The 26,200-nt window shown below is 39.3% G+C and overlaps 2 protein-coding genes across 7 annotated transcripts in view; both read left to right on the top strand.

Moving 5' to 3' along the window:
- The window catches only part of SGK3 (serum/glucocorticoid regulated kinase family member 3), a 125,808-nt gene extending 120,960 nt beyond the window's left edge, over positions 1–4,848 (top strand). For all 4 annotated transcript variants that reach the window (XM_058668697.1, XM_004588026.3, XM_004588025.2 and 1 more), the window contains one exon: positions 3,047–4,848. In XM_058668697.1, coding sequence (XP_058524680.1) covers positions 3,047–3,217 — 171 coding nt within the window. In that variant the 3' untranslated portion in view covers positions 3,218–4,848. The remainder of the gene's footprint in view (positions 1–3,046) is intronic.
- Positions 4,849–10,995: 6,147 nt separating this feature from the next.
- Positions 10,996–26,200, top strand: part of MCMDC2 (minichromosome maintenance domain containing 2) — a 28,249-nt gene continuing 13,044 nt past the window's right edge. Inside the window, exons 1-10 of one of the 3 annotated variants that reach the window (XM_058668700.1) lie at positions 10,996–11,107; positions 11,466–11,656; positions 11,750–11,880; positions 12,255–12,314; positions 13,818–14,013; positions 14,556–14,678; positions 15,454–15,558; positions 16,857–16,982; positions 21,604–21,841; positions 24,288–24,493. In XM_058668700.1, the coding sequence (XP_058524683.1) occupies positions 11,563–11,656; positions 11,750–11,880; positions 12,255–12,314; positions 13,818–14,013; positions 14,556–14,678; positions 15,454–15,558; positions 16,857–16,982; positions 21,604–21,841; positions 24,288–24,493 (1,279 nt within the window). In that variant the 5' untranslated portion in view covers positions 10,996–11,107; positions 11,466–11,562. Of the gene's footprint in view, positions 11,108–11,462; positions 11,657–11,749; positions 11,881–12,254; positions 12,315–13,817; positions 14,014–14,555; positions 14,679–15,453; positions 15,559–16,856; positions 16,983–21,603; positions 21,842–24,287; positions 24,494–26,200 lie in introns of those variants that run through there. The other 2 variants (XM_004588028.2, XM_058668701.1) reach the window with 2 other exon arrangements.

Consider the following 26,200-nt stretch of genomic DNA (forward strand, 5'->3'; position numbering starts at 1 on the left):
TACTCAGCTGGAAAATACAGGTAGTACATGCACTCTGTCTTCAAGAAAATAGTTAATTAAAGACAGATGCAGAAAGAGGTAAAGGGTTATATAACCATGCACTGTTATGATTGAATTAAACATGTAAGATGAAGTTTGAAAAGACAAGTCTCATAATAATTTCTGATTGAAATGTGGCATCAAAGTGGCAGACAGAAATTGCTTTTGATGCTTACTCTCCCTGTGAAGAAAATGAATTAGTTGATTTCCAGTCTGGTTGGTATTTGTTGTTGTATTTGGGAGACAGAGAGCTCCCATCCACTAAGTTCTGCAGATGTCCAAGGCCTGTCAGGAGTTAGAAATGCTATCCAGCTCTGCCCTCTCATTCATTGAAGTCATTCCCACCGCTGCCAAGGGTCTGCACCGAGGAGAAGCTGGAGGCAGAAGTCGGAGTGAGCCGAGTTTGGTCTCTCCAATATGTCTTAACCATTAGGCTAAAACCTCTTCTTGGTGTTTTATATTCTAATTAGGACTAGTTACTGGAAAAATAAAGAAACAGTTTTTTTTTAAGATATATTTTTATTGGAAAAGCAGATTTACAGAGAAAGGAGACAGAAAGATCTTCCATCCACTGGTTCATTCCCCAAGTGGCTGCAATGGCTAGAGATGAACTGATCCGAATTCAGGAGCCAGGAACTTCTTCCAGGTCTTTCACGTAGGTATAGAGGCCAAAGGACTTGGGCCATGCTCTACTGCTTTCCCAGACCATAAACAGAGAACAAGATGGGAAGTAGAGCAGCCAGGACACAAGCAGGCACCCATATGGGATCCCAGTGCATGCAAGGCTAGGATTTAATCATTGAGCCATCATGCCGGGCCCAGAATTGGGTTTCTGTTTGTACTAAGCTTCCACTTTTCACATGTGAAATTCTGGCAATTTTTTAAAAAGATTTATTCATTTTATTACAGCCAGATATACACAGAGGAGGAGAGATCTTCCATCCGATGATTCACTCCCCAAGTGAGCCACAACGGGCCAATGCGCGCCGATCCGAAGCCAGGAACCTGGAACCTCTTCTGGGTCTCCCACGCGGGCGCAGGGTCCCAGTGCATTGGGCCGTCCTCGACTGCTTTCCCAGGCCACAGGCAGGGAGCTGGATGGGAAGTGGGACTGCCGGGATTAGAACCGGAGCCCATATGGGATCCCGGGGCTTTCAAGGCGAGGACTTTAGCCACTAGGCCACGCCACCGGGCCCGAAATTCTGGCAATTTAATGTATTCATTCATTAGAGCCTCACAGCAACCTTACTAGGTAGATAGTTTTAGCTGTATCTTAAATGCTTGGAACCAAAACTTTCAGCTTTTAAAATGTCAAAACATTATATATATAAGACTGGAACCCAAATCTGATTTCATTTGGTTCACACATCCCTTATGCACTCATTCTGATGATAATAATGTACAATATTTTTTGTTCACCTGCATTTTGACTGCAACCCATCATGCAAAGGCAGGTGTGGAATTCTCCATTTGTGGTGCATGGTTCATGCTCAACGAGTTTCATGTTTTGGATAATTTGAGATTCTTGGATAAGAAGTGCTCAATCTGTATTTTTACTTTACAGAAGAGAAGACAAGGTAGTTAATTGCTAGCATCCTTTGTCCTTTGTGGGAGGATTTTCTTGCATAGAAAGATCTAGCAACCTGGGTTTTCCTGCCTGATTTGTAAACAGGTTAATATCCTTGACTTCTTCTGAATTCACATCTGTTCACCTTAGTTAAAGACTTGGTAACTTGGATATTTTAAGAATTCCCTTCCCTGTGTAGCAGAAATACATAAATAGAGGATCAAGGATAGACTTTTAAGGGGCAATGCTGTGATAAAGCAAGTTAAGCCAACATTTGGGATGCCTCTGTATCAGGTCAGTCTAATGTCCTGCCAGTGAATCCACTTGGATTCTTGCCACTCCTGTGGAGATGGAGCTAAGCAGTTCCAGGCTCCTGTGGTTGGCCTGGCTCAGCCATGACTTATAGGCAGTTGGGGAGTGAACCCAGCAGATAGAGGAGCTATCTGTCTGTCTCTCAGTTTCTACCTTCCCCAACCACCGCCTCCTCACCCCTAACTTTCAAGTAGATGAAAAAAAAAAATTTAAGGAACAAATAACCCAGATTTGTTAGCTTTTTAGTATTTAGGAAGCAGAAAGCTCCCATGTGCTGATTGACCTTTCAAATACCTGCACCAACCAACACGGGACCAGGGCCATGGTAGGATCGTAGCCAAGAACGTAGGATATAGTCCAGGAACCTCAGCTGCCATCCACACGTGGAACCTGGTGTTTGGAGCCATGACTGTTGCTTCTCAAGGTCTATGTTAGCGGAAGCTGCAGTCAGGAGCTGGAGCTGAGACCTAATCCCAGGTATTCCTAGGTGGAAACTAATCCTAACCCAAAGTAATCCTAATCCTAATTTTAGATGGTAGTTTTTATCTGTGACTATATTGGAAAGGAAGGTCCTGTTAGCTTGCATCAGATTTATAAAAAAGTAGAAACATTTCTTTCAAACCTAAATGACTTCTGTGCTTGAGTTCCCATATATCTGTTCCCTTGGAGTCTTCAGAGCTCGAATGTTTTCCTAGATGTATGCTTCATGTCCCTCTCCATAGCAGAGTTATCTGTCACAATTTTGTCTATAACCCTTCATTGCTTCTCCAAAATGCTTCACTCAGATTTGAGAAACCCCAAATGAAAGCGCTGACACCTAGACCCATTTTCTGACCATAGAGGTAGTGATGGGTAGAAAGGGAAGAGACTAGGTTTCCTGCGCATCTTATTCAACTTAGCACAGGTGAGGGCCTTCTTCTAAATCCTCCCCTCCCTGACCCAACAAGAACCTTAACTGTGAGAAGCGCAAATAATAAAAGGAGAAGAAAAACAAAAAATGTTTCCAAAAAAAAATAATAAAGCAGGAACATCTCCAAACCCACTGGAAAAAAGACTTATTCACAAAGGAATTTTACTAAAGGATTTAGAAAAGCCAAGATGAATAATACTGTGCTCTTGGTGTTTTAGGCCGGACCAGATGATATCAGGAACTTTGACACAGCATTTACAGAAGAAACAGTCCCATATTCCGTGTGTGTGTCTTCAGACTATTCTATAGTGAACGCCAGTGTGTTGGAGGCTGATGACGCGTTTGTTGGTTTCTCTTATGCACCTCCTTCAGAAGACTTGTTTTTGTGAACAACTTGCCATTCAGAAACCATCGAGCAGTTACACATCCACAGATGAGACTGAAACTCCTTTTGTGTGCATATATTCAAATATGTATAACGAGTGCCTAATTTTTATCTGTAATGTTGATAACTATGAAAAGTGTATTTTCTGCTGTATGCAAGAAAATAGGGCATTTCAAAGAGCTACATTTAGAATTAAAATTTGTATTCTTGTTTATTAAGCTTATTTTTGAACAGAAATTTTAAAAAGTTTTATTCTTAGCATTAACCTATTTTTAAAGAAAACTTTTTTGCTATTGACTGTTTTCTCCCTGAGTTTACACTAACATCTACCCAAGGTGGACTGCTTTTTAACAGTCTATTTCAGTTCAGTTAACATATATTAATACCTTTATAATGCTATGCTATGAGAACTATGCAATGGTACATGGTTATCCAAAAGAAACCATATCTTTCCATGCTAAATCATGGTTTGAAATAACTGACTATTGCCAGGATTAAGATGTAAAAGCATAGTTATCACATTGGCTGCTAGTTAACACTGAATAACTGTTCATTCCACAGATCATTTAACATGCAACAAAATGAAATCAATCATTTGCTTTGGAAATAACAACTCAAATTTATGAATTCTTTATCCTTTAGAAGAAAAGAACAGTTTAATGGTTAGAAGTTTTAGGTATTTCCAAAGATCTAAAAGATAATAAAAAACTGGTTTTTTTTTAGGTGGTGCCAAAAATGAATGTCTCTGTGTCATGTATTTATATTACAAAATATATTCTATTTATGTTCTGTTTGATCTTTTAAATGTTTAATATGCTGTTAAGTAACTAAATCTTGGTATTTGCTTTTGCAAATAGCTGTTTCAAAGCTGTCTTCCTAATGAGTTAAGTAAAAACAAAAAAATGATACTGAGCTTTCTAGAATATTTACTTAGTCTGGGTCAGTGTAAATAAATAAGGTTTGACTATAATGTAACAAAGGTTAAAAATAATTCCAATGCATATTCAACATCTTATGTATTTTAGAGTGTAGGAAACTGACCTTAAAATCATAATGTGCCAGCTAAATTATACACTTATAATTGTAAAGATTAACTAAAGAAAAACTAAGAGAAAATAACTACAGAAAAACTAAAAATGCTCAACTTGGAATTCCAAGTCATAGAGGAAAGGATTTTGAAGTCCTAATAGGAAGCATTGTTAAGAAAGAGTTGAGGGACCCAGTTTAAATGTTTCAGCAATCAATCATTCCAAGCCTTCTCCCGAGAAATCACCAGAGCATTTCTCACCAATGCCCTTTGGCTCTAAAATGCTCAGCAGAATTGAGGGGAGGGGAGGTTGATCATATTTACATTCAGTACACTGAATCTTCCTTAAGAGGTAAGACTTTAATATCTACACTGTAAATATTTGGTTTGTTTGACACTACTGTAAGTTTTGCTTTTACATAAAATTCTTTGGTTATAACTCAAAAATAAAACTTCTATTGTTTTTTTTTACTTAGCCATTATTGAACTGCCAAAAATTAAAGTGCAATATTGTATATTTTTTAAGAATTAAACAGGATTTTGATGTTTTAGGATCAAAAGAATAAATTCATATGCAGTATAATAAAATTAGAAAAGATGAATGATCATTTAATGCCTGCCATTATTTGAAGTTAAAACTTGCTGGTATTGACATAATCATTACAAAATGAGCTATTTACGTGTGTGAGGAAATAAAGTATGATTTACATGTGAATTACCAGATTATCATGATATGTATAATTTAGGAAACAAAAATTCTTCTAAATTTCAAGTTTATATTTTCTTCTCAAGTCTTTTAGTAAAATGTAGACCATTTGAAGAGTTGAACATTTCACAGCTATTAGTAAAACATACAGAAGGGTCTAAAGGAAGGCTTTCTGATAGTCTTTAATGTGCCCTTATTGTATATAATACAGTGTGGACATCCCAACCTTTAGTACATCATGGTACTCACTTAGATTTGCTTCACTGACTTTGTAGGTAAGTGTCAAATTATGTAGAGGCTGGCAGTAGGTACCCCTATCTACAAATTTTAATATGCCAAACCACTTTTTGAATTAAAAAAAATTAGCAGTGAGAGCTACATTTGTATCATTGCATTAGTGACTATAAAAATTTGCTATGTGCAGCTAGTATAGAGTTAGCCACTCTGGCCTTGCCTGGTGGAAGAGGTAAGTAGCTCTGTGCGGGGTCTCCTCCAAAATCCCTAGTTGCCTTCACCTCCCAAGTGTTCTGTCTCAGAAATGTCAAGCTGGGGAGTAGGTTACAACCTAGGAATTCTGTGGGGAACACATTAATTCAGACTATAGTAATGCAAAATTTGAAGGGTACACAACTGAGTTTTAGGTGGCTTCAATACCTTAAAATGGTATGCCAAGCTTTTTGTGTAAATATGGTTGGGTGGGGGGAGGGAGCAGGGAGTTCTATATAGCTACATCAAAAGAATTCACAGATAAAATGTTGCAGCTTGGAGTCACGGCTGTGGAGCTACCACCTGCAGTGCCAGCATCTGACACGAATTCTGGTTAGAGTCCTGACTGCTCCATCTCCAGTCCAGCTTCCTGCTAATCTTTCTGAGAGAAACAGTAGAAGGTGGCCCAAATACTTGGAACTCTGCAACTCACAAGGGAAACTCAGGGAAGTAGTTACTTAACCAGTATATGAACATCTTATTTTCCTTTCCCTCCTCCCTAACTCTACCTTTAAGATAATCTTTAAAGAAAAAAAAAGATACATATATATGTATGTGTATATATAAGGGCTTTTCTTTTTTACTCGTCTAACATTAAAAGCAGTTGAGGGGGGCTGGATGGAGGAAGAGTTGCCTTCTAACTTGCTTAATAACATTCTAACTGGAAATTTAGCTCATACAACAGTTTTGCCATTTTTACCAACATTGTATAATTGTATGTCTGTAACCCTTGAAACATATTCCTTAATTCCTAACAGAATCCCTACACTGAAATATTTTTCATTTCACTGTTTGATAGCATGCCCATTTTCCAGAGTTAAGTCAGTTATTGGTTGCCTGAAAATGTGGTTGTTTCTCTGTGATTTAGTCAAAGCAAAGACAGTAGAGAAATATTAAAACAAACAAACAAACAAACTATCACACAAAGAAAAAGAGTAATCTAATAGTGGAGTGGCCATCCGGTCCTGCAAGTGTAAAGTATTTTTACATGCTTAGAAAGCAATGAATCCTCATGAACATTAAGGGAATAGGTTAGAACAAGAGGTATGTCTCTGCAAACTTTGTTGGAAAAACCAGCACAGTTAGTGATTTTGCAAATCCTGCATTCAAATGTGATTTACATTATGCTGTAGTTCTCTTTTGCACAAAGATACCTAATCAGTTCATAGTTTTTCTGGTAAATATTCAGCAATTCACTTTAGTAGCCATTTCAATTTTAGCTAACCTTTGTGGGATAGTCAACAGTGAATTGTCAATATTTAGATGCATTTTTGGTAAGTTTTATTAAAACTGAATTCACATACTATACAATTGAATCATTTAGAATGTTCAGCTCACTGGCATTCAGTGTGTTCACAATTGTATAACTTTCGCTCAAGTCATTTTTCAAGCACTTCCCCATCACTCAAAAAGTTAAGAGTAAATATGGTATATTCATGCAATGAAATTTTATTCAGCTTTTAAAAAGAAGGAAGGAATTTCCAACCTCCTACGCAAATGAACCTTGAAGACATTTTGCAAAACTGAAGTAAGTCACAGATGGACAAATAACGTATGATTACATTTATATGAATTATCTAGAGCAGGGACTGAGGGAGGGAAGAAATAGGAGTTGAAATGTAATGGGGGTGGAGTTTGTGAAGATAGTTTGGTACACAAAAGGTGGGGATAGTTGTATAGCAATTTGCACGTAGTTTAATGCCACTGAAATGTCCACTGAGAAATGGTTAAAATGGTAAGTTATGTCGTGTATGTGTTTTACAACAATTTAAAAGTAAAATATATATTTTATCCTTAACAGTCAATCTGTTTCTCTCCAAGCTGTAGGAAATTCTCTGGGAAAATATAGAGATTTACCTGTTTGGACGTTTCAGATAAACAATCATACAATACATGTGGCCTTCTTGTTGTTTGTGTTCTTTTAAATCAGCAATTGGCATGTTTTTTTGTGGGGGAATATTTTAACTGCATTTGTCCTTGAACTTAAATGCTTAGCAATTTTTAAAGATTTTATTTGAAAAAATTAAGCGACTAGTTCACAGCCCAAATGCCCACAACAGGCAGGGCAATGGATGGAACTCTTCCGTTTTAAAGTTCATCTGTGCTGCTGCATGGATGGCCCAGTATTCCGTTGTATGGCTACACCAAATCTATCTGATATTTAAATTCCCACGTTGGGATTGTTGTTCCTTTATAAGTTTTGGTGTGCACGTGTTTTTGCTCCTCTTAAGTGGACATCTGTACAAGCTGGAGTGTTTTAGTTAACTATCCATTCAGTCCTTCCAGGCGTACTCTAATGTTTCCCGCGTCGTCTTACTCTTCTTTAAACATATCTTTAGGCTGTGATATGGAAAAACGAAGGATATCCCTTTCTCTTCCCTCTGCCGTGAGGGGACGAGCGTCAGCGCCTCAGGAGGCCGGCAGGGATTGTAGGCGCGGTCCCAGCAGCCCTTGCGCGCAGCCAACGGTCGGCGGGGCGCGCGGGGACGAGAGCAGGCGCGACGTCGCAGCCTTCTGTGGGTGCCCAGGGTGGGTACAAACCGGAGGCTGCCGTTAAGGGAGGTTGCCCCTGGGGCTGGCAGGTGTTGGACCCTGCCCTGGAAGGCCGGATTCGCTTTCCAGCCCTCAGGCTGTGAGGGTTTTCCCCAGGCCGTGGTCGCCTCACCAGATCTGACCGGTGCTGACTGAGCCTAGGCTGGCGCTCCTGACGCTGTGGGAAGACTGAGAGGATTCGAATTTTACTCTCTATCGATTTTCAAAAGCTTCCCACAGCCTTCCGAGGCTCTTCTCCTTTGAAATGTCTCGCTTTACCCACACTCCAGCGCTTCAGAGGCCGTCGACAGCCCGCACCCGCGACCCCATGCCGCGGCCCTGAGTTACCACGGCCTCCTAGCTAGTCCCAAGAACCTGGCCGTTGGGATGGCCCACACTTTTCTTACGTCCCTTCACTTATTTCGGAGTTCGAGAGAGGCAGTTTCCTCTCACATTCCCACTGCAAACCAACCCCACTTGCTCTTGGACTGTATCTTTGTCCCGCTGTACAGATTTAGTGTGAAACCTTTGAAATTCTAAAATCTATTTTCCCCATTCCATTTCATGCCTAACGCTCGAGATTGGGTCGTCTGTCTTCTAAACTGCGTTAGGTGGAAACTGGCTGTCCGTTCTTCCCCTTTTCCCACACTGGCAGACAGACGTTGATTTCGAAAGTAGAAAACCTGGCTGTATTTCCCTCAACTTTCCAAAATGCTGATTGTTGCCTATTGCCTATGTAATCATGACCAACTTCAAAATCTTCCACTGGGCGAGGGCTGGTGGTGGTTATTGTAGTGTTCGTTGAGGCGCTCACATCCCATCTAAGAGTGCCTGGGATGGAGTTGGACCAGCTTCCAATCCAGCTCCCCGCTAAAACGCAGCCTGGGAGGTAGGTAGACAGTCATGACTCTGGTGCTTGAGTCCTTGCTAGCAGGGTAGGAGACCTGAATGGGGTTCAGGGCTCCTTGCTTCAATTTTGACTGTTGTGAATCAACCAGCAGATGGAAGACTTTCTCTCTCTCTCTCTCTCTCTCTCTCTCTCTCTCTCTCTCTCTATCATTTTACCTGGCATTCTGCCTTTCAAATAGATACACTTTTAAAAAAACACACACACAAGAAAAAACGCTTAATCCAGCTATCTTGTTATCAACAGCCTTCATTAAGCCTCAGAAGTCCAATGTTCTAATGAAGTGGAGAGGAGTTATCTTGCAGATAATACACACTTTAAAAATATTAAAAACATTCTGTTTGTGGCCTCAAGTAAATAAACTGAAACATTATTCCTGCATAACAGCAAGGCTGCAGTCTCGATTGTCTTTACAACGTAGCCTGAAGGGGTGCAGTAGCTTAGTGGCTCAAGTCCCATCCAGCTCCCTGCTTGTGGCCTAGCAAAGCAGTAGAGGATGGGCCAAAGCCTTGGGCCCCTGCACCTGCATGGGAGACCCGACCTGGAGGACACTCCTGGTTCCTGGGTTTGGATTTGCTCAGCACTGACTGTTGTGGCCACTTGGGTGGTGAACTAGCAGACAGAAGATCTTTCTCTCTGTCTCTCCTTCTGTCAATTGACTTTCCAATTAAAGAGAAGGAAAGGAAGGGAGGGAGAGAGAAAGGAGAAAGAAAAGAGAGAGACAGAGAGAGAATAAAAGAAAAAAGGAAAAGGAAGCCTGAACTCCAGGTAGGGGAAGTATGGACCCAATAGTGTAGGGCTGATAATGTGCGGAAGAGCTAATCCCATCTCTGGAAAACTTTTTCCTCTTTTCACATCTCCTTCAGCTAGATGAAATGGACATCATCTACCAAATGTTATTTTTAAAACAAAATTGACTTTTCTCTATGATCCTACTGTCTTTAATCAAAATATCATAAAACAGAAGATATGATGACTCATTCACAATGCTAACTCCACATTTGGTAGAAGTATTTCATGATTGTAGCTGCTTCCATGTTACCTAAGTATTATTTTTTATATTTACTTTTATTATAAATTCAGACTTACAAAAAGAGAAGAAACAGTGAGAAAGATCCTCCATCCTCTGGTTTACTCCCCAAGGGCCTCAATGGCCAGAGCTGAGCTAATCTGAAGCCAGGAGCCGGGAGCCTCCTCTGTGTCTCCCACATGGGTGCAGGGTCCCAAGGCCCCGGACCATCCTTGACGATACCTCCCACTCCAGGCCACAAGCAGGGAGCTGGATGGGAAGTGTAAATGCCAGGACACGAACAGGATCCCCCGTGGGATCCCGGTGCATGCAAAGTGAGGACTCCAGCCACCAGGCCACTGTTCCAAGTCCTAGTGCATTATTTCTATGAAAGCCTTTGCATTGTATAATTGCCTCTTAGCTATTTCACCTCACTATCCTCTTTCTCAAGGATGGGGACCACATATTGTTCATTTTTGTATCCCACAGACTTACAACAGTGTGATATACAGTAAATAGTAGGTACAAATAATTTTTTAGTAATGAATGAATGAAAATGTAATTATTTCTGGCGCCTAATTAAAGAGCAGGTTTAATCTTCTTTTTTTAAAGATTCATTCATTTTATTACAGCCAGATATACACAGAGGAGGAGAGACAGAGAGGAAGATCTTCCGTCCGATGATTCACTCCCCAAGTGAGCCACAACGGGCTGATTGCGCGCCGATCCGAAGCCGGGAACCTGGAACCTCTTCCGGGTCTCCCACGCGGGTGCAGTGTCCCAATGCATTGGGCTGTCCTCAACTGCTTTCCCAGGCCACAAGCAGGGAGCTGGAGGGGAAGTGGAGCAGCCAGGATTAGAACCGGCACCCATATGGGATCCCGGGGCTTTCAAGGCGAGGACTTTAGCCACTAGGTCACGCCGCCGGGCCCGCAGGTTTAATCTTAATAATTTTATTCCTCACATCTATTCAGTTACTGGTATATATTGTTTCCATTAGTATTTACTGTCTTTAAATGATTTTTTTATTAATTACACTGTCTGTTCATAGCTGTGGTTTACTGTTTCATGTTGGTCACTGTCACAGGATTTAAAACCATAACGGGCTTTAATCTAATGCAACTCCTTCATTTCCTTCACATAGATAGTGACCCAAGAGACATTCTGTGGTTTCTCTGTAACAATCATGGGAGCCTGGTACTAGAGCCAAGCCCTCAGATTTGCCAGGTCAGTACTCCCTTGACTGCGTAGTCCTACTTAGACTGACTGATGAAATAACTTTTAACCACCTTCATATTTGTACAACAAGGGAACCTCATCATCCCACATTGCTCATTACCACAAACATCTTTTGGGGGATCATCTCTGTAAAGGTTATTGTTCTTATAATTCATGATTTTGTGGTGGATCTTAATACGAAGTGTTAATAAAAAAATGTTATTTGACAAAAAGAAACAAAGTTTTGATTCCCTTTGGATATGAATGTCCTAAACTTGATAACTTTGCCTAATTTTATTTCACTCTCAGCAGTCTGTGAAGTTGTATTGAGGGTCTTTAAAAGTCAAGTTTATTATTTTACTTTTAGGCTTTCTCATCCCTTCTGTGAGTTGTACAATCTGCACTGTTTGCCTAAAATTGTTGTTTAATTTATTAGTAAAAGGAAGAACCATTAACAGGAGAAAATGTCAAGTCTAAAATTGAAGGAGGCAGCCCTTGTCTATCTTGATAGAAGTGGAGGTCTCCAGAAGTTTATGAATGATTGCAAGTATTACAATGGTATGTTTAGCAAAGATGACTTTGTTTTAGAAATTTTCAAATAGAATTCCTACCTAAAACTATCTCAGAATTTACATTTATATATTTTTACAGATTCAAAACAGAGTTATGCTGTGTATCGCTTTAATATTTTAATAAATCCCTCAGATGCTGTTGAATTAGATACTGAACTTGGAAATCACATTTTACACCAGCCTTTGAAAGCTGCTCAAGTTTTTCAATCCGTAAGTTAAAGAAAGGGGCAAGCATTTTGTCACTCGTAAGTAATCCACCACTTGGTACATCCGGTATTGGAGTTCTAGTATGAATCCTAACACTTACTCTTCCCTACTAGCTTCCTCCTAGTGCACCTAGGAGGCAACAGTTGACAGCCCAGATACCTGGGTCCCTGTCACACATGAGACCTGAATGATATTCCTGGTTCCTGGTTTTGACCACCCCATAATGGACTGTTGCAGGCAACTTGGGAGTGAATCAGCAGATGGACAACATTCATATTCTCCCTCTCTCTGTAGCTTTCAAATAAAAAGTATTTTAAAAATAGGAATAATTTGTGCCACATGAAATTTTTGATGTTTTTGTTTTTTTGAAATTACAGGTCTGTTTTATTGCTATTAAGACTCTCTCATTAATTGGACAATTACAAACTGAAACTCAAGTAAGTTTTAGTTAAGCAAAATAAAGAATACTTAGGTTAAGTATTCTAAATGACATATATAAGTATTCTTATATTCATGTTTTCTATTTATTAAAAATAACACACTTTTACAAAGTTCAATAGAATATATTATATATGCATCTTTGTTTCCTATGTTACCCCTTAGAACATTAAATTTTTTTAATTAACACATTTCAAGTATACTCAACCCAAAGAGAATGACACTGTGAAGCTCCTAATTCAGTGTTATCTCAAGAATGTCTTACAACTCGTTTGCTCAAGTCAGCATCAAAATAATTTCTACATTTTAATTAACTCTTGTATCTCATTAATCTCTTTCACTGTAGAACTACTCCCTCTCTTCTTTTTTTTATATCATTGGCTTTTTGAAGAATCTAGTTAATTTTGCTATATTACATAATCTGAATTTGGTTGCTTTCTCATGGTTCTGTTGATTTCCTCTCTGTATCATATATTCTAAAGGACTTATTAATAGATTCAGATTCAATTCATTTTTATGAGACCATACTGCATTACATGTGAAGGTTATAATTGTTGTTGATTTTCAGCAGTGTCATAATCGGTCAATAGATTGAAGTAATAGCTTTCTGGTATTTCCATTATATGGTTTCCCATGGAATTAGCAGTCATTGATACTCATTGCTTAGAATCCATTATTCCATTATAGTTGCAAAATTGTGATTTCCCCTTCACCTTGGCATCCTTTCTGAATTTATTGTCTGAATATTCTATGAAATAAATTTTCGCCAATTATTTGGTAACTCTGAAAATTATTCTCGCTATAAATTTCCAGAATATAATGAATTGAAATCTAGCAGCTTGCAATGAATGACCTCTTTTATTTATTTTGCTTTTGCTTAAATATGAGAAACCTGTGAGCTTTTTAATATATCTCATATGTTTCAATGAATCCTGTTACTCCTTTTTATTTTTTGTATTATGCTACCTTTGGTCATTGGGTGTCACTTCAAGTTTGCTTCCATGTCCTTTTGACACATATCATAATTTTTTTCTTTTTTCCTTTGCTATTAATTTTTAATAGCTTCCTTGGTATCTGACACAAGAAAGTTGCCCAGGTCCAAGTGGTACATTTTCCAGACCTGAGCTGGAATCAGCAACTTCCCCCAAGGATCCCTGGTCTTTTTGGTGGTTAATATTTTTGAGTCATGATCTGGGTGCTAGGAAGATTAAACATTATAAACATTGGGTTTTGAGTGTTTTTAGTGGAGATGACCAGGAAATGAGCATGTGCTTTTAATAAAAAATAGTGAATTCATGATGCTATTTCCAATTAAAGTTTTAGCTTTCAAAGGTTTTACTTCTTTAATTTTACCCTTAAGTCTATTTTCAATTATAGTTAAAACTGTGAGTCCTAACAACATTATCAATGAGTTGGTTGTTCTACAATATACTAACAAAATTGTAGTAAAGGTTTGATTGGATCTACAATTGCTATTAATACCATTTTTATGTTCTCATTAGATTAATATAGTGTTGAAACTAACACATCTACCTCCTCTACCAAGTTACACCCTTGATCTTTGTGAGTTTCCACTTGATTATACATCTCAGAGATATTATATGATGCAAGGAATTGTGATTGCGATGACAACAGTAACCAAGTACACACAAGGTGCTAGATTTCTTTGTTCAGATGAAGCATGTCCTCTTTCTAAAGGTAAATACTAAAATGTAAAATAAAGAACATAAGAAATCTATTATTACTTGCAAAATTATGTGTGCAATTACTTATGAAACAGAATAGAAAGGGTGGGATAAAATTTTATATACCTGCTAATATAAGCTTACTTTACGTAAATTTGAAATGTGACTTTCTCCCTGTTCTCACCTTCAATGTACAACGTACGATATAGGTGCTCCTATATTGCCAAATACTTATTCTCCTCACACATTATTCCATGGCTTCTCACACTGTTTCCTCTGCATTCCAATCAAATCGTCTGACTTGACTTCATTTCAGTTCTTTTCCAAGATATTTTCTCCGTTTACCTACTCCCACCTCTCATGGAGTTTGACGGCCCTCCACAATAATTGTTAATTGAACCACTAATAATTCACACAATAATTGTTAATTGAACCACTCTGAACCCAAAAGCAAAATGAAATTAACTGTACTTTGAAGTAAACTCATATTAAATGATGGAAAATAGTGAAATCTGAAAAGAAATGTTGCTCACCACTGTTTTTTTTTTCATTCAGGATTTCAGTATATCAGAGTACATGTGCCTGGTGCTACAGAATCTGCGACAGTAAGAAATGACTTTGTGTGTGATCTCTGTGCATCTTCACTTCAAGAAGACAGAAAATTTAGAGTACTTGGTGGTAAAAATGCAATTACATCTTGTAATCAAAAGTTTTTAGCCATGTCAGATTTTAAAATTTTATTTGTATTAATTTGAAAGACAGAGAAATACATAAATTTTCCATCTGATTTACTTTATAAACACTTCCCCTTTTCTCCCTGCCCCAGTCCCTGCAACTGCCAACACTGGGCCAGGACAAATCCAGAAACCTAGGACTCAGTCTGGGACCCCATACGGGTAACTTGGATCCAAGTACTTGCGCCATCACCTGCTGCCTCCCAGGGTGTGCACCAGCAGGAAGCTGGTATTGGAAGCAGAGCCAGGATTCAAATCCAGATGCTCTCATGTGGAATGTAGCATATTTTTCATTTTCCTTTTGTTAGAGATTATTCCTTAATTTTATTTATTTATTTTCTGATACAGTTGTGTAGGCTCAGGGATTTTCCTTCCCTTCCTCCCTGTTTTCCCTCCCCTTCACACACTGATTTCCTCTGTTATTGCAATAGTATAGTCCTTTGACAGCAGTCACAATTTCATCCTTCTACTATTTAAGTATGTACTGACATTGTGTTTATAGACAACGGTAAAAAGTCCAGTATCCTATTGTCAAGATATATTTGACAATTTGACTGGGGGTCTTCTTTTGTTCAAGAGTAGAAATGCATACTGCAATGTATCTCAAGTAACATCTTAGCCACTGCCCCACATAGCTACCCAGTGCCTGACATTTTAATGTGGAAATTAAATTAAATATATATTCTAATATCCAATTCTGTTTTACTCCTTCTCTTAAGATAAGCAGATAGTTGAAATAATCACCACAAAGGCATTGCATGCTTTTCGAGGATATTCTAACAGCCAGTCATTTAGGTATCAATCTCTTACAATTTTCCTAAGAGGTAAGTTCACTTTGAACTCAGACTAATATAAAACATGGACCTGTATTGTTTGTGCTTAAATATTATAAATGGTGCATTTACAACTTAGTCTTCACAAGTCTTCATATCCTTGAGTATTTTTTTAAAGTCATTTAGCTAAAGTGTCACTTATTAATTCAGGCATACAACATTCTCTTAAAACAATTTTAACACCTGCTCTGTCCCAAGCATAATGCTAAGTAACCGGATCAGATTCCTAATAATGAGCCCCCATTGTCTATGTTATGTATGTCTTACAGAAATATTGGGGTTATTGTTTTAGAATGTAAGCTGGTTAAGGACTTTGTTTTTTTACTGTACGTACTAGAAATTCAGTAAATATTTGTCACATAAACGAATGAGCAATCATGAATGATTAACTATTGAGAACTACCTGGGTAAGTACCAATGAGTAGATGGAGTCTGCTGTGAAAGAGGAAGTCGTTATCAATATCAGTCACTTAGGGAAGAGGTGAGTTCTCATTGAGAATTCAGAGCTGTGAAAATGGAGATAAAGTTAAGGGCTTTTCTAACATCAGAACCTACCCTAGAAAGTAGCTGTAATTAAATGAGTTACTATATATAAAAGTATTGGGAATATAGTAATTGCTATATTAAAATTGCTTGTTACCATCTGGGCTTATATGAGAGTAAGGGACAGGGGGAGTTTAGAGGCAGGCTGAACTAGTTATAAATATTTGTTTTGCCACTTGCAGTTACTTAGCCCTGTGCAAATCACTTAGCCTCTTGGCTTCTTCATGTATAATTGTGGATAAGAGTATCTGCTTTACGCTTTAAAACTGCATTGTAGAGGGGTGTGTGTGTGTGTGTGTGTGTGTGTGTGTGTTTGCCAGACAAATACTGTTGACAGAGAATGGTACCTTTTTGATTTATTTTCTTCCTAAATACTATTGCTTAGTAAGTCATTTTTATTAAGTCACTGTCACTTAATGAAAATGTGTTTTATTATATATGGAAGGGTTTTTTTGTTTTAACTCTAGTAAAAAAATCAATATTATGGTAGGATATCTACATGATATGTCACAAGTTTCTTTAAATTAATTCCTATTTCATGTAAGTATCAAAATTCATCGGCAGTAAAAGCTACTCAACTTATATTGACAGTGCTGTTATATATGGACATTATACTAATCAAAGACAAGTATTTCATTACTAACTCAACTACTGAATTGTTACTGGCTTTGTATCTTTGAATGATGTAATCATGTACAAGTTTCATTTAATAAATACATGTTTTCTCCTGTGTTTAATCATTTTAGATGAGTTAGTGAACAAAATTAAAATAGGAACCGAGTATAAAATTATTGGAATCCCAACCTGTGTAAAAACCTCACAAACTTCTGTCTGTATAGAAGCAAATAGCATCATTTTTTGCAATCCAAACGGTAAGGAAAATGTTAGTGTTGCAGGCAAATATTTAAATATTTGTTCAGTAAATAAATAGTGTTTGCATAAATTCTAGGTGCTCTGTAAGTGTAAGGAATATGCTTGTGGACAGGACAAAGGTCCTTCTCTGCCAGACAGTCAGCAAACTTCTATGCCAGCCAATAAAACAAGTATAGATAAGTGGTGCCCATGAAAGAAATTAAGCAAGATGATGTTGTAGGAGCTTGCCAACTTTGAGCTAAACTTTACAAAAACATGTATTTATTTCTTTGGTTTAGAAGGCAGAGAAACAGAGAGATCTTCTATGTGCTTGTTCACTGTCCAAATGCTCACAACCTCCAGGACAGGGCCAGGGCAGGGCCAGGCCACAGCCAGGAGCTGGGAACTCAGGTCCAGGTCTACTAGACCAGTGGCCGGGTAGCAAGCACTTGAGTCATCATCTGCTGCCTCCCTTTCCGCTGATGGCAGAAAGTTGGAATTCAGTGCAGAGCTAGAACTTGAACCTAAGGATTCTGATGTGGGATGCAGGCATGTCAAGGCCCCTCTGAACCACTTCATCAAACACTCATGCCAAACTTTGGTTTTAGCTGTTTTACAATTAATAATGAGCAAAATGGCTCAGGATGCCAAGCACTAGAGATTAGTCAAAGGTTTTTTTCCTAAACAAGCCATTATTTTCTAGCTAAGATAATTCTAAATAACATTTGTGATCTGAAAAAGGAAGCTCCATAAACTAAAAATCTCTTCCTCATCTCAGTTCTGATCCAATCAAGAAGAATTATGGAGCTTTGTGGCATACCATGTTAAGCTTTCGGCAATCACTCCTGCAACCCATATGAGCACCAGTTTGTATCCCAGCTGCTCTGCTTTCAATCCATCTCACTGTTAATGTTCCTGGGAGACCACTGGAGATGGCCGACTTCTTAGGTTCCTGCCATCTGTATGGGAAACCCAGATGAAGCTCCTTCCATCAGCCTGGCCCAGTTCTGTCCATTTCAGCCATTTGGAGAGTGAATCAGCAAGTGGAAGATCTCACTTTTCCTCTCACCTTTTCTCTCTCTGCCTTCCAAGCAAACGAACAAAGAAATATTTTTTAAAAGAAATATGACAGGGCCTGGCGCCATAGCCTAGTGGCTAAAGTCCTCACTTTGCATGCACTGGGATCCTATATGGGCACCTGTTTGTGTCCCAGCTGCCCACTTCCCATCCAGCTCCCTGCTTGTGGCTTAGGAAAGCAGTCAAGGATGGTCCAAAGGCTTGGGATCCTTGCACCTGTGTGGGAGACACAGCAGACACTCCTGGCTCCTGGCTTTTGATGGATGCAGCTCTGGCCATTGTGATCACTTGGGGAGTGAATCATTAGACAGAAGAGCTTCCTCTTTGTATATATGACTTCCCAATAAGAATAAAATAAATCTTTTTTTTTAAAAAAAGAAATATGACAATAAATTCAGACATCTAGGAACCAAAATACCACTTTTCAAAAGCAGAGCAGCAGAGAAACACACACATAATCTTCCATCAGCTTGTTCAGTCTCCGAATGTCTACAAAAGCTGGGGCTTGGTCAAGCAGAAACCAGAAGCCAAGTACTCTATCTGGGTCTTCTAGTTGAGTATCAAGGTGCAGGCACTTGGGCCATCATCCACTGCCTTCCCAGGCAAGTTAATAGGAATCTGGCTCAAAGCGAAGCATCCTACTATGATATGCCAGCATCACAAGCAGTGGCTTAGCCCATTGTGCCATTGTGCCACAATGCCAGCTTCGAAATAATCATACTTACTTTAACAATGCCAACATAATGTAGCACTAAGTAAACAAAGTGGATTGCACACCTACTCTTTTACCTTAGCTCACAGATAACGGTTAGGAAAGGCAACTTAAATGATGAATAGGATTGAATATCTTAGAACTGATAGGTGAAATCTGCAATAATAAAGGATTGAAATGCAAATACTTTCTAGTTATTTCTGCTTATGAACAGAAAAGCTTCATATAAAACCACAACTAGTGAAAGAAAATACTGAAACCATACACAATTTAGTGATCTTTCAGATATTTTTAAATGATTTATTTATTTTTGTTTGAATGGCAAATTTTACAGAAAGAGAAGGAAAGACAGAGAGGTCTTCCATTCATTAATTCATTCCCCAAATATACAAGCCCAGCTGTTCCTCCCAGACTGACTACCTAATGGACAAAATCACATCCCTTTCAGTGAGGGGGTGGAGAAGATTTAGGGTATCAGAGTATAATAAAGTACAGTGTTTTTTTAAGATTTATTTTATTTTTATTTGAAATGCATATTTACAGAGAGATAGAGAGAGTAGTATATTCCATCAGCTGGTTCACTCCCCAAATAGCTGCAAAAGCCAGAGCTGAGCCAATCTGGATGCCCAGGAACCAGGAGCTTCGCCATGGTCTCCCACAGGGGTGCAGGGTCCCAAGGACTTAGGCCATCCTCTGTTGCTTTCCCAGTCCATAAGCAGGGAGCTGGATGAGAAGTATAACAGCTAGGATGGGGGTACTTGAAGGTGGGGATTAGCCTAATGGGCCACAGTGCCGGTTCCAAGGACAGTGTTTCTGAACTAGTGCAATACTAGTGCACTGAGCTTATTAACCCCCATCGAAGGTAACAAACAGAAGTGCAGGAGCAAACAAAGCAATACAGCAATATACAAGCTCTGTGAACTGGCTTTGCTCATATGAGATTTTTTTTAAAGATTTGTTTATTTTTATTGGAAAGTAGGATATACAAAGAGAAGGAGAGACAGAGGAAGACCTTCCATCCAATGGTTCACTCCCCAGGAGGCCGCAACAGCCGGAGCTGAACAATCCGAAGCTAGGAGCCTCTTCCAGGGTCTTCCACGCGGGTGCAGGGTCCCAAGGCTCTGGGCCATCCTCGGCTGCTTTCCCAGGCCACAGGCAGGGAGCTGGATGAGAAGTGGGGCAGCCGAGACATGAACTGGTGCCCATATAGAGTCCTGGCACATTCAAGGCAAGCTGCTAGCTATTGCACAGGACCTACTCATACAGGATTTAAAAAGAAGAGAATGAGGGGACTGGCCCTTTGGTACAGTGGGTGGGATGGCCGCCTACAGGGCTGGTATCTCTTATGGGGACCAGTTTGAGACCTGGTTGCTCCACCTCCCACCCAGTTGTCTGCTAATGCACCGGGGAGAGAATAGTGGAAGAGGCCCCAAGGGCATGGGCCTCTACCACCCATGTGGGAGACCCAGATTAAACACCTTTCTCCTGGCTTCCCTCTAGCTCAGATTTGGCTGTTACAACCATTTGGACAGTGAACCGACAGATGGAAGATCTCTGTCTCTCCTCTCTCTCTGTAACTCTGCCTTTCAAATAAATCTTAAAAAACAAAAACAAATAAATAAATAAAAACCTGTGAGAATGAAAGAGATATACCTGCAATTTTTAGCAAGCTGTGTGGACATTCTGATTGAATGACTTGCTTCTTTTTATTATAATCGCAAAGATAGAAGTGACAACATAGTCTGCAATCATAATTTAGTATAATTTTAAGGATTTGAGTATGGTATCATTAGGTGAGCTATAAATTAATCATGTTAAGATTTATTTATTTAAAATCTAGAGACAGAGAACTTTTCATCTACTTGTTCACTTCACAAATGCCCATAAGAACTGGCGATAGGGCCCAGTGCGGTAGCCTACTACTCACCTTGCATGCACTAGGATCCCATATGGGCACCGGCTCTAACCCTGGTGACCCCGCTTCCCATCCAGCTCCCTGCTTGTAGCCTGGGAAAGCAGTCAAGGATGGCCCAAAACCTTGGAACCCTACACCCACATGGGAGACATGGAAGACGCTCCTGGCTCCTAGTTCCTGGCTTCGGATTGGCTCAGCTCTGGCCGTTGTAGCCACCTGGGGAGTGAATCATTGTATGGAAAATCTTCCTCTCTGTCTCTCCTCTTCTCTGTATATCTGACTTTCCAATAAAAATAAATAAATCTCAAAAGAAACCACAAAAACTGGCGATAGAACAGGCCAAAACCAGGAACCTGGAACCATTCCGGGTCTCCCACATGATAAGAACCCAAACTACTTGTGCTGCCTACAGGGGGTACTTCATAGCAGAAGGTTGGGTTGGAAGCAGAACCAGGACTTGAACCCAGGGACGCTAATTTGGGATGAAGGCTCTCAAAGCAGCAACTTAACCACTGCCCCCAAACAGTTTCTACAAAAACATTTTTTTTATTAAAAAACAGAAACAAATCCCCTGGGCTCAATGTTGGGCCAGCACCCTGATCAAAGTGCCTTTTGGAGTCCCAGCTTCTGATCCAGCTTCCTGCTTATGCACAAGGGAAAGCCTCAGAAGGTGTCTCAAGTCCCTACATCCATGTCACTCTTGTGGGACACCCGAATGGAGTTCCGGGCTCCTGGATTCAGCCTGGTCCGGCCATGACTGTTGCCTCCATTGGGAGAGTGACCTGGGGATGGAAGATCTCTGTCTCTCTCTTCCTCTGTCTGTGTCACTCTGCCTCTTCAAATAAGTTAATCAATTAATATTAAAGTAAAAATTTAACTTACCCTTTTTCTGTTTGTTTTAAAAACCCTTTCTAATACAAGTGTTATTTAATTTCAGTTCCCTTGGGCATTAGTGACAACTTCAAGTGTCTCCTCTCCTTGACTTCTAACTCTTGCTGGAAGTTTACAGCAATACTAGCAAATATCTTTGCATCACAAATTGTTCCTCCTGGGACTTACAATTTACTCAAGTTCTGTTTGTTGATGAGCCTAGTACAGACAAGTGACCATGACAAAGAACAGGAAGATTGCCTGGATATTTTAATTGTAACAAGTGATACAGTACTTGTAGACAGGTAAGTCAGTTTTACTTTCCTAAAAGATTCTGATTTAATTTTATGCTAAATGAAATTTAAACATTTGCTCATGAAATAATTTTAGCCTTTTCAAAATCTAATAAATACATTAAAGGCACCTCTAGTACTTTAAAATCTTTACAGCAATTCCATTAGTTTAATGTTAAGGGTTATTGTACATGTGGCTATTATGCATACACAGGAGGCCATTAACACTGTCTAAACAGTGAGAATTATAGACTCTAGCTTGTGGCACCATAGACTAATTTTCAGTCTTTCAGGAGGAAGAGGTCAAGTCATGGGGCAGATACATTAACACTTTGTCTCCCATGAAACATTTTAAAGGAAGGGGTTGAAGAGAATACTACGGCAAAATAGTCAATCCTATTTGGCAAAATGAGGTAGTTCAATAGGTTGTGCACTCCAAATAGTTGTTCTTTATGATGATGAAAACAAGAAAAAATTATTCTTACAGTGCAGACCTGGAGCAGCTGCCGACTTGCACTGAGATTGTACCTGAGAACTCAGTGCAGGAATGTGAAGGCATGAAGATTGTTTATAAGTTTTCTTTCTCAGATAAGTATTGTGGTGCAGCAAGTTAGACTGCTAATGCTGGCATCCTGTATGGGAGTGCTGGTTCAAGTCCCGAAGGCTTAGCTTCTGATCCAACTCCCTGCCAATGTGCCTGTGAAAGCAGTGGAAGATGTCTAGTGCTTGGGCCCCTGCCTGCCATGTGGGAAGCTAAGATGGAATTCCAGGCTCCTTTCTTCGCCCTGGCCCAGCTGTATCTGTGGCAACCATAAGGGGAATGAACTAACAAGTAGAAGATTTCTCTCTTTAAACGCATATTTTAAAAAAATCCTTCTAAAGATTTTGATATGAGATGCTGGCATTACCAGGAACAACTTAACGTGCTGTATCACAATGCTGACCCCATGTTTTCTTAATTTAGTTTTCATTAATTTACTGCGGGTGTAACAAAATACAATTGTTTTTTGTATTTTGTATTCTGTGACATTGACCCATAGTTAAAAAAAATTCCTCAGCTAATTCAAATATATGGCCAAGTCTACTACGGACCATTGTTCTGTATCATTAGATTCTCAGCCAGACAACATATCAGAACCTCTGGCAGAAGTTTTAACTGTGTTTGTGATTATTTCCCTAGAGATTCCACCAAATGGTCGATAGTGGGGATTGGTCTTGGAATGTGTTAAAAAATCCCCAGATGATTTTAATGCAGGCTGGGCTTGAGAACCATTGCTGTGTAGGCTTGCAAAAATTTTCTTTTTACATATATTATAGTCTCATTTTTCTTCAAACCAACAAATTCCTCAGAATGATACATACACTACATGCATTTTGTAGCATCTAACTACAGCTCAGAGATAATGTACCTCATCCCTCTTTGCATTATGTGTCTGTCTGCTAACTATAGTTGATTGCACTAACAAGCTACGATTTCTGTGCCAAGGATTGAAAGCTAAGCTAAAATTTATACTCCTTTCTTAGAATTCAAATTTGAGAAATGAAGATACAGTTAGCAGTTAGAAACGAGAAGGATGCATCGAAAGTTGCCATGATGCAAAGGCAGCAGGCATGATCAGGATGGGACTTCAGCAAACACAATGCCAAAATTCTGAAAAAGCAAAAGAAAGCAATCATGGAAAGAGAAAGACCCAGTTCAAATGTTATCTTTCTGAAATTTTCTCCTACTCCCAGGAAAATTAATATTCTGTCATGGATGTTTTGAAGACATTGTGTGGTACTTAACACATTGTGGTTGAGTTTTTCTGTCTCCTTTTCTAGTCTGTGAGGTTTCTAAGTTCAAGGCTGTTTCACTTAGGAGAGGTCTTCAGAAAGTTCATGGAAAGCACATGATAAAGCCATGCATGGATTTCAGGGTTTTTTTTTTTTTTTAACCAAAAGAGTTATCTTTTAATTCCACTTTCACAAACTTTTTGAAGTCACTAAGTATGTTTTTGTCCTTAACACGTAGCTGGCATATTACAAGTGCTCAATAAACATTGATTCAAATTCAGTGTAATTCGGGGTGGGCATTTGGTATAACAATAAGGATGCCAATTAGGGCACCTCCATCCCACATCAGAGTACATGCGTTCCATGGTTACTTCTAGCTCCTGATTCCAGCTTCCTACCACAAATCCTGGAGGCAGCAATAACCAGTTAAGCAACTGGGTTCACCACATGTGTAGGAAACCAGAACTAAGGTCTCACAGGTTCAACCAGGCCTCGGCCTTCTCTTGAGTGCATTATGGGAGTAAACCCTTGAATGGTAGCTCTCTTTGTCTATTAAATAAATTTATAAATAATGAATAAATGGAATCATTGCTTCTTATAAAGTTTTATTTATTATGTAGTTACTAACATATTATCACTCCTGAAAAAAATCATAATAACCATAAACAACATTATTTGTCTCTAGACTTTTGAATTTTAGCATAAACCTTGTTCCCCGTGGTATACGCCATTTGGATTCTGCTGAAATTTTTCCTACTGTGTCCAGGAATAAGTATGGAACCGGAGCAGTTAGCATCCAAGCTGGCAGTGCTTTGCTCGCTAAAGGAGGTATTTGCTTTATAGGAGACTTGGCTTCCCACAAAAAGGATAAACTTGAACAGCTTCAATCAGGTAAACAACATTGCTTTTCAACTTAATTTTCACTTGTTTAAACTATGGTCTCGTCTATGCCAAGGAGTCCACATTTAATTAAAAATACATTTGGCTGCTATTTATTATTTCAGTTTTATTAATAAAAACAAGAACTTTAAAGTACAAATGAACTATTTCAGTCTTGTTCTCAATTGTGCTATCATACATGTTTTTACACGTTACTTTTCTTTAGCCTGTTGATCTGGTAGATTATATTGATTTTTTTAAGTCTTTGAGTAGCCTTTAATACCTGGGCTAAATCCTGTACAGCTCATTTTTATATAGTTAGGTTTGGTTTGTTATTATTTTGTTGGGGATTTTTGCTTCTATGTTTATGTAAGATACTGATTTATAGTTGCTTTTTTTTTTCTTGTAATGTGTTTGTGTGCAATTTGCATATTATTGAAATACTGGCTGGCCAGATTTGTAGCTAACAAGAATATGGACAGCTATGGGCTAGGAAACAAGCAATCAATCTTTAAGAAACAAAAAAAGGATTATTTATTTGAAAGGCATAGTTACAGAGAGAGTGAAAGATGGAGAATCTTCCATCTGGTAGTTAATTCCTTTAGAGGCTGCAACAGCTAGAGTTGGACCAGGCTAAAACCAGGAGCCAGAAACTTCTTCCAGGTCTTCTACCTGAGTGCAGGAGCTCCCTGGTATTGTTTTCCCAGGCACAATACCAGGGAGCAGTATCAAGTGGAGCAGCCAGAACATGAACTGGCTCCTATATGGGATGCTAATGTTGCAAGCAGTGGTGTAACCACAATGCTGGTCCCATGTGGGGCTCCCTTCCCAAAGATTCGATCCTCTAGAACAACTGCCCGCCATCCAGTTTCCCAGTGTGCACACCAGAGACAAACAGACGGGGAAAGAGTTCCTGTCCGAGCAGTTCCGGTTTATTTGGGCAACGCATACTCTTAAATGGAACAGCAAACAGCTTCAGGCCAGAAACTCCAGGAATTCCAGGAGAGGAAGAGAACTAGGAGCCAATTGTCATCAGCACGACTGGGGAAACCACCTCCCATAGGCCAGGAGCTGCCATCTTGTGACCTGGGGACCTATTTGCCCTTGAACCCCACAGTCCCGAGGCAGTGCCTCCTTGATGTACTAGTACAGATGTACAAGAATGCTCGTAGCACATAGTATATTGTTTCACTCTATCTTTGAGATGCGGAGAGACAGATAGCATACCCACCTGCCTGGTTACTCTCCAGATGCCCATCACTGCAATGGCTGGAGTCAGGCCAGGCTGAAGCTAGCATCCAGGAACTCAGTTCTGATCTCCCATGTGAATGGCAGGGACCCAAGTAATTGAGCCAACATCTGCTTTTTCCCAGGCTGTATTAACAGAAAGCTGGAATGGGAAGCAGAGCCAGACCCTGATATTGAAAACAGACATCCCAATCTGTCTTAACCACTAGGTCAAACACCTACTCCATAATTTTGTCCTTGAATTTTTCTAATTTAAGAAAAGTGCAGTAAAAAATGGAGACTAAAATAAATCAGAAGAGGCATGTGCAGGCATGTTTCTACATAGCCTGCTGCCGTATTTGTTTCTTCTTTTTTAAAGATTTATTTATTTTTATTGGAAAGTCAGATTTACAGAGAGAAGGAGAGATGGAGAAAAAGATCTTCCATCCACTAGTTCACTCCCCAAATGGCTGCAATGGCCAGAGCTGGACT

Source organism: Ochotona princeps, chromosome 9 (genome assembly GCF_030435755.1).
Source record: "Ochotona princeps isolate mOchPri1 chromosome 9, mOchPri1.hap1, whole genome shotgun sequence".
NCBI classification, from domain to species: Eukaryota; Metazoa; Chordata; class Mammalia; order Lagomorpha; family Ochotonidae; genus Ochotona; species Ochotona princeps.